The sequence below is a fragment of the Spermophilus citellus genome (assembly GCF_964194105.1).
Source record: "Spermophilus citellus genome assembly, chromosome: 3".
Classification (NCBI taxonomy): Eukaryota; Metazoa; Chordata; class Mammalia; order Rodentia; family Sciuridae; genus Spermophilus; species Spermophilus citellus.
Genome location: NC_138184.1, coordinates 19,470,809 through 19,479,708, shown reverse-complemented (window position 1 = coordinate 19,479,708; position 8,900 = coordinate 19,470,809). Strand labels below are relative to the sequence as shown.

The window sequence follows — 8,900 nt, the reverse complement described above, 5'->3', positions numbered from 1 at the left end:
GTCTTCCAAACTCAACTGGGCACTTTTTATTTTAGGGTTTTTTAAAAAAAAGTAGTACTTCTCAGCTCCAAAGTGGCTGCCTTTCTTCTTACAGGACTCCTTCTTCTTTTTTTAAAAATTTGTTCTTTTTAGATATACTTGACAGTAGAGTGTACTTTGACATATTATACATACATGGAGTATAACTTATTCTAATTAGGATCCCATTCTTGTGGTTATACATGATGTGGAATTTCACTGGTCATATATTCATATATGAACACAGGAAGGTTATGTCCCATTCATTCTACTGTCTTTCCTATTCCCATCCCACCTCCTTTCCCTTCATTACCCTTTTTTTTCCTGATCCAATGAACTTCTATTCTTCCCTGCATATCAGAGAGAACACTCAATCTTTGTTTTTTTAGGATTGTCTTATTTCACTTAGAATGATAGTCTCCAGATCTATCCATTTACTAGCAAAAGTCATTTTTTATGGCTGAGTAATAATCTAATGTGTGTGTGCGCACACACACACACACACACACACACCACATTTTCTTTATCCATTCATCAAGGACACCTCTTGAGTGCTCCTGGAGGAATGTTGAGCAGGAATTTATCACCCTAGAGAGCTGAAGACCCTAGAACAATGCACAAACACTCTTTAGGGAAATTTGTGGTTCCAGGAGGAAAGGGGCAGGGGATTCCTTCCTTCCTTCCTTCCTTCCTTTCTTCCTTCCTTCCTTCCTTTCTTTCTTTCTAGAAGATGCATTTCCCATTACCTGGAAATATTTCAAAATATTTATAGAAAGAAGTTGGAAACAAGCTGGGTGCCTCATGGAGGGGAATTGCTTACATGAATGAATTGCGGGGCAGCACGGTTTCGCCTATGCATTCAGGCGTCTGAAGAATATTTAATGATGGAGAAAATGGTCATGATCTGTAAAGTGAAAAAAAGAGAAAAATTAAAAGTGTGTATATGAATAGAAACAAGGCTTCGAGGAAAAATGGTAAAAAGTTAAAAGCAGTTATTTGGGGGTGGTAAGATCACAGATGATTTTGATTTTCTTTTTCTCAACTTTTGTATATTTGTCAACTTTCCTATAAAAATATGTATTGCTTTAATAATAATAATAATAAGTTGTAAAACAGAAACATTTCTTAAGAGAAGTGCTAGGAATTTTCCGGCACCCCGAGGGCTACAGTGAGATTTCATTTCTGCTCAGGTGCCTGGTGTGAGGCTGTGGGTGAGGCTACCGTGTTGATTTCAGAGGAAGTCCCTGCTGCAGGCTTTCTTGTATCTTGGGACCAATTTCCAAGGCATTTATTTTTCTTTTCTTTAAAAATAATTTTTTTAACTCTTATTTGAATCTACTGTTAAGTTTATTGAAAAGTCACAAATTGTGTCAGAAAAGTCCAGGAACCCTTTACCCAAACTGTTGTTTTCATTTTGTCCCATTGACTATTATTCTCTCTCTTAAGGACAAGGACATTCTATGGAACCTCAGTGTAGTTAGCAAAATCAGGAAATTTAATGCGGACACAGCACTATCATCCAATTCATAGTGTGTATTAAAATGTCCTCCATGTCCCAAAGATGTCCGTTGGAATTGTGTTTTCCCCACTGTGGGATCAAATCCAGCTTCTTGTGTGTGTGTGTGTGTGTGTGTGTGTGTGTGTGTGTGTGTGTGTGTTGCTTGATCTTCATATTTTTGGATAGTATCATTCAGTTACTTTCAGAAAGTCTCCCATTTTGAGTTTGTCTAGTGTTTCCTCTATTAGATTTAGGTGGATTTTTTTTTTTAACCAGGGATTGAACCCAGGGGCGCTTAACCACTGAGCCACATCCCCAGTCCTTCTTATTTTTCTATTTTGAGACAGGCTCTTGCTGAGTTGCTTAGGGCCTCCCTAAGTTGCTGAGGCTGACTTTGAACGTGAGATCCTCCTGCCTCAGCCTCCCGAGCTGCTGGGATGACAGGCGTGCGCCACTGCACCTGGCTAGGTTGACATTTAGTCACTGCACCTTTTAGGATGAGTGTGACGTCGGTTTGCCCCGAGGCTGGTGGTGTTGGGTTTGAAGACTGGCTTAGCTCCGTATCCTCTGGGTTTCTCTGCTGTACTTACTAATCTTCCATTTATATTTAATACGTCACTTTAGGGGAGAGTCTTGGAGAGGTCAATATCCTATTGCTCATCAAATACTCCCTCATTTATTTTAGCTCCCACTGATGATTTTCTAACTCCCTTTTCCTTCTGTATTTGTTAGTCGGCATCCTAAGAAGAGCTTTCTCTTTTTATTTACTCATTCACTTATTTTGACTATTTTTGATTCTCATCTTATTGAATGTGCTGTAATCATTACTGTCCTTATTTAATTTGATGCTCCAGTTGCCTCACATTTGGCAAGTCAGAGCCCCACCATGTTGGCGGCTATGTCCTTTGACAAGTCCTCATGGTCCTTTGAGCATGACCTTGATTTCTGGGGCAAAAAGCTGCTCCAGGCTTACTTGGGAGCTTTCCTGTCCCAGCTTTTGAACCAGACGTTTCTCCAAGGAGCCTTGATTACTTTTGTTGGATAAAGATATTTAGAAACCAAGATCGGAGTATACTAGGTGCTCATTTTACTGAGTGCCCTTGTTTTTAGGTCCTGTAGGCAGAAAGAGCCAGGAAATACATATGGGAAACAGACTATCTGTCTATCCATCATCTATCTATTTATCTATCATCTATCCATCCATCCTTCAAGCCTGCCTATCATTACATCTCTCTACCATCTATTCCGTGTATCTACTTATAATCTATGTATGTTTGTAGCCACCATCTATCATCTATTCTATTTATTAGTCATTCATCATTCTGTGTATCTATTGGCCCATCCATCAACCCTTTTAATTACCTATTCTACTTATTTATTGTCTATCATTCTATCATCATTTTATTGATCTATCATCTAATCACTCTACCTATCCTACTATCTAATCTAATCTACTTTAAAAAAAAACAGCTCAAATTCATGGGGCTCCCTCAATTCTGTGATCAAGCGCAGGGTGCTGCTGAGGAGGAAGTCCTGGCTGCCTCCCCAGCTGCTGCTGACAGTCAGAGGCGACTGATTAGTGTGGTGAACCAGAAAGAGAATTATTTTCCTTTTCACTTTTAACAGCTTTACGGAGGTGCAATACAGTGAATTGCACATATTTAAAGTGCAGAATGTGTCCCGCTGGGTGGCTGCACCCGGAGACCATGTTCACCATCCCCCTGGAGGGTCCCTCATGCACCTCAGGACCTGTCTGTCCTCTTGCTGTCCCTCCCCCTTCCCTTCTCTAGCCAGGGGATCGCTGAGCTACTTTCTATCACTGTGGATTAGTTTGCATCTCTAGAGTTTTACAGAAGTAGAATCATATAGCATGTACTTTTGTGGGTCTGGCCTCCTTAGCATAATTATTTTGAGATTCATCCACATTTGCTGTGTGACTCAATTCCTTATTCTGGTGGTGGATAGCCCACGGTTGACTACTCCACGGACATACGGGCTGTTCCTAGTTCCTGGTTATTACAAATAAAACTGCCATGGTGTTTTGAGGACATACACTTGCATTTTTCTTAGGTAAAGACTTGGGAGTGGGGTGGCTGGATCACATGGTAAGTGCACATTTAACATTTTTAAGAAACAGACTGTTTTCCAAAGTGGTTGTGCCATCCTGTATATATGGAGACCCACTGTACTTTCAGAAAAGCAGAATGGGCTGTGGCTTTGCTGTGGAAAAGAAGCCACGGTTTAGGGTTGGGTTTGGGTTTTTATGCAGAAGAAAATTTTCTTCTAGAACTTTGGAGTGTGGCATGGGACACTTTTTTTTTTTTTTTAAGTATACTCACCAGGAGTGTAAAAGACAAGACCTGGTGCAGGGGTAGATCCCTTCCTTGATGAAAACGAAGCTGTTGATTCTCTGATGTCTTTAGTGAGTCTCCCAATTGACAGAATAGGGTGTGCGGGGGTGAGGGAGCCATTGAGCAAAACAGAACCTAACAGAGAAGATGAATTGAGAAAAGGAAGTCATGTAAAAAGAACGGGTTGGAAAATGTGAGCCATCTATTCATGGATAGCAGATGTGTTCATTACTGTTTACACTTAAACAGTAAAAGAAAGCAAATACCAGTATCAGGCGACTGTCAGGATCAAAGATGTAAACGACATCTTCAAAAGAGGTTTCTTTCATTTCTCTTTTCAACTGAGGTGGTCCTGAAATCTAGAATATTTTTGACTTAGTATTAAGGTAACATAAACTCTGTTACTTGGAATCTTTGGTCCATGAACATGAACAGATTCAGTATCCAATCTCCATGACTGGTGTTTGATGACTATTGCACATTTACAAGCCAGTCCTCTTTTTGATTTTTGTCCTCTCTTTCCAGAAGGAGGCTTGACGTGACCCATCATGACTCCCACGGAATTCACAGTGAGTACAGCCAGGCCAAAAGGAGCCTCGAATTGCTCCCTGGTCTTTCTTTTCTGAGGATGTGGGAAGGAGTCTGCAGTGGGTAAAAGGTTTCCTTGCGGGGTTTCCTAGAGTAAATTCTCTGCCCAGCAATGCCCACCATCCTGCAGGTGGTTGTCCAGCATGGAGGGTTTTGCACACACAGAGTCAGGTTTGGTGGGTATGTTGTGAAGACAGGGAAAAAGTTGATGTTAGCTTTTATTAATAATTATGATCTTTAAGTAGGATGGGCTTAGTTCCATGTATCTATTCGGAAACTCAGACCAAAGGAGAGCAAGGGAGAATCTGCTGCATTTGTTCTAGAAAGCTCTGTGCACATTAGTAGTATTTCTTGCATGAGGAAGATGAGGCTCAGGAAACAGCTAGGTTGAGACAGCAGAGCCAAGACTGCTCCTTGGACTATCAATCACTTAGTTTTCTTATTTGGAATCTTGGAAAATAGCCAAGCTCTGAAAAGTGACCGCATTCAAGAAGAATGTACCCCACTGATGACCATCCATGGTCAGAGGAGCCCAGCAGCAGATAAAGGGTGGGCGGGGGCACCTCTGTGGCCCTGGCTCCTGCATTAGATCAAAAGTAGCCATGACACACTGTGGCCACCTTTCTGGGCTCATCCTGTGCCCGTCACCACCCAGTGCCCCACAAGCCTTCAACCTCACAGGAAAGGCAGAGCCCTGTTGACAGATGAGGAAACCGAGGCTGGGAGAGTTAAGTGAAGGTTCAAGATCTTCAGCAAACTGGAGGAGCCTTTGAGGCTGCACTGTGTTGCACTCCATGGGCAGATGTCAGAGGCACGGAAATCCAGGTCTCACTGGATTTATCACTGTCTCAGGTGTGGGAATGGAGTGCTTTGGTGGCAGACATCTGCCAATCTCCACTCCAACCCTTATTTCCTTTTCCCCAGCAGGGGTTCTAGAATGGCTTCTGGGCCAGGAACACACAGAAAGTATAATGAGACACATGTGTATGTGCAAATATGTCCAGACATGGGCATTTGTATGTATATATTGACATGTACAAAGGTGCATACACATGGGTATGAGCATGAGGGTAGGTTTGTTTATACACATGGACGTGTGCAGAAACACGTATGTGTCATGTGTGTACATGTGTGTGCGTGTGAGAGCCAGCTTTCTGGGCATGTGACCCATGTGGTCACACAGGGGCCATGTGCTTAGACGTATTTTTCACTTGATTTAATACTTGCTGCCTAGAAATTCTTAAATAATTTTTAAATGAGGGGCCCTGAAAATTGTATAGCTGGTCATGATGCTTGTGTGTGCGTGCAGTTGAGAGAAAATGACTGTGTATATCTGCATACATGCGGGTATTGAAGGTGTGTGTGTTGGTGCTTCTGGAACTTTGAGGAAACTCAGAGTGCTGTGACCCACATACATTTAAGACCCCCTGCTGACCTCTCCTTTGCGTGTGTGGTGGGGGTGAAGTGGAGTAGGTGGGAGAAGGGACAATTACACTATCATTCACACAGTTGGATGATGCCCTGTCAGTGGTCTTGACTCACTCTTTCCTATCCAATCAGGGCATTTGTCATGTACCCTATAAAGCTTTGCTTATATTTCATGAATAAGGCAAGTTCCATGAGAGTGAGGACCATGCCTGACTTACCTACCACCGTATCTTCAGCACCTGGCACAGTACCCCACTGTGGGTGCTCAATAAACATTTGATGAAGGAATGTCACAACCTGTATTGGTCAGTTTTCTGTTGCTATAACAAAATACTGGGTGCTGGGTAATATGTAAAGAGAAGGAGTTTATTTGGTTTACAGTTTTGGAGGCTGTATGTCCAAACTGGGCAGCTCCATTGGTTCAGCTCCGGATGAAGGCCTTCTGACTACCTCACATCATGGCAGATGGCTTCATGGTGGGGGCACATGGCAGAGGGAATGAATGGTCACACAGCAAGACAGGAAGCAAGAGGGATTCAGGGACAAGGCTTACTCTTTTCCTAACAACTTGCTGCTATTAACCAGCAGGAACTAACTAGGGTCTCAGGAGAACTACAATAATCTGTTCTGAAGGCGACAGTCCCATGATCTAATCACCTTTCACTAGACTCCACCTCTTAAAGGTTCCAGCACACCAGCACCACCATATTGGGGTCCCCTATTCCCACATATGAACCCTTGGGGGACACCCATCGTATCCAAACCATAGTGTTTCTGCTTTCTTATGTTTTTGCCTTATCAGAGATTTTTTTTTTTTTTTTTTGGCATTGGAAAGGTCACCTGGTCCTCACCTCTGCCATCAGACAGGACGTCCAAAAGATGGTGCTTAACCTAATGCCATCTGTGTCCTCCTGCAGATCCTTATTCCTAATATGTCTGACGACTACAGCTACGAGTCCACATCGTCCGTGGACGACTACATGAACTTCAACTTCACTGAACTCTTCTGTAAGAAGAACAATGTCAGGCAGTTTGCGAGCCATTTCCTCCCTCCCCTGTACTGGCTCGTGTTCATCGTGGGCACCTTGGGCAACAGCCTGGTGGTCCTCGTCTACTGGTACTGCACCAGGGTGAAGACCATGACCGACACGTTCCTTTTGAATCTGGCAATTGCTGACCTTCTCTTTCTCATGACTCTTCCCTTCTGGGCCATCGCCGCTGTTGACCAGTGGAAATTCCAGACCGTCATGTGCAAGGTCGTCAACAGCATGTACAAGATGAACTTCTACAGCTGCGTGTTGCTGATCATGTGCATCAGCGTGGACAGATACATCGCCGTTACCCAGGCCACTAAAGCCCAGACCTGGCGGCGGACAAGGCTTCTGTACAGCAAGATGGTTTGCTTGAGCATCTGGGTGGTGGCAGTAGCACTCTGCATCCCGGAAATCCTGTACAGCCAGGTCCAGAGGGAATCTGACCTCACCATCTGCACCATGGTCTACCCTAGGGACGACAGTATCAGACTGAAGTTAACCGTCTTGACCCTGAAGGTCGTCCTGGGGTTCTTCTTGCCCTTTATGGTCATGGTTTGCTGCTACACCATTATCATCCACACCCTGATGCAAGCCAAGAAGTCGTCCAAGCACAAGGCCCTCAGGGTGACCATCACTGTCCTTACGGTCTTTGTCTTATCTCAGTTCCCCTACAACTGCATTCTGTTGGTGCAGACCGTAGATGCCTACACCAGGTTCATTTCCAACTGTGCCATCTCCACCAACATCGACATCTGCTTCCAGGTCACCCAGGTCATGGCCTTCTTCCACAGCTGCCTGAACCCCGTTCTCTACGTTTTCGTGGGGGAGAGATTCCGCCGGGATCTAGTGAAAACCCTGAAGAACTTGGGTTGCATCAGCCAGGCTCAGTGGGTTTCGTTCACGAGGAGAGAGGGCAGCTTGAAACTGTTATCGAATTTGCTGGACACCACCAGCTCCCTGTGAGGGCGCCTCTCTCTGAAGCAGATGGTCCTTTTGGAAGTAAGGAGACACAGTTTACCCACGGAGGGGGCCAGGGAGAAACCAAAGAGTAAAATGGAAACGAGAAAAAAAAAATCTCAGAAAGGAATTCGATCTGAATATGTTTGCCAAAACAGAGTTTTCAAAACTGACCATTCTAGAAGACCACCGACTGACCCTCATCTGGGATCATTGCAGTTTTCAGGGGAAGATTAGTGACCAGCAGTGAGGCCCACCCTGGCTTTGTACTTGACTGGGCATCCCATGTCGTTGGCCTCTGGAGCAGGTGCTGGATTTTCTAGGGCCCTGTGAATTGCTGTGACTTCCAAAGCCCTGTCCACTACCATAGTCCACAAAGGCAGAAGGTTTCATGAAAGCGCCCATCTTTGGGAAGTTTCCTCCCCGGTTTTGGGCCGAACACCCGTGTCACATCTTACAGATTTTTGATCTTGACTCTTTCCAAACAATCTCAGACCTAATTCTCCCCAGGTCTCCTTGATCCCTTCTGGGCCGAGGGTGGTAGTGTGTGTAGCGATCCTTGTTCCTGTTTTGAAATTTGTCTGCAGGATGAGCAGTGAGCCTCCTGGACAACTGGCCACACCATCAGGAGTCTGTTGGCTTCTAAGTCATTTATGTGACCTAATGGAGGTTCTATGACTCACCTCTGGGTTGATCTGGGTGAGGATTCAGCTGGTCCACTGACAGCCTGACTAGGGAGATTGACAGTCTGCATTAGTGGGCACCAGCCCTGGCTTGGTGGCAGCCTCTCTCAGCTGAGTGGCACTTGCGTTGGTACACCCTGTCTGCTCCCTGTCTGCTCCCTATCAGATGGGCTGGCTCTTTGGTTCTTTGGTCCTCTTCCTTGAGGCTACTGGAAGGGATTCTGCCTCTGGGATGCATCTCCTTTTCTCATTCCATAGAGCCAATGTTTAAAAAGCTTTCAACTTTGGAGATTAGGCTGAAAGATGTGTAATATAACTCACTTTTTGGGGGTGTGTACTGGGG

General features: G+C 44.5%; 1 protein-coding gene across 1 annotated transcript; it reads left to right on the top strand.

Annotated features, from left to right (window-relative positions):
* Window positions 1–4,415: 4,415 nt before the first annotated feature.
* Window positions 4,416–7,880, top strand: CCR9 (C-C motif chemokine receptor 9; the record flags this gene model as incomplete). Its single annotated transcript, XM_081286899.1, has 2 exons — window positions 4,416–4,436; window positions 6,801–7,880. The coding sequence occupies 2 exons, from the start codon at window positions 4,416–4,418 to the stop codon at window positions 7,878–7,880; spliced, it is 1,101 nt and encodes a 366-aa protein (XP_081143025.1).
* Between the last annotated feature and the right edge of the window lie 1,020 nt (window positions 7,881–8,900).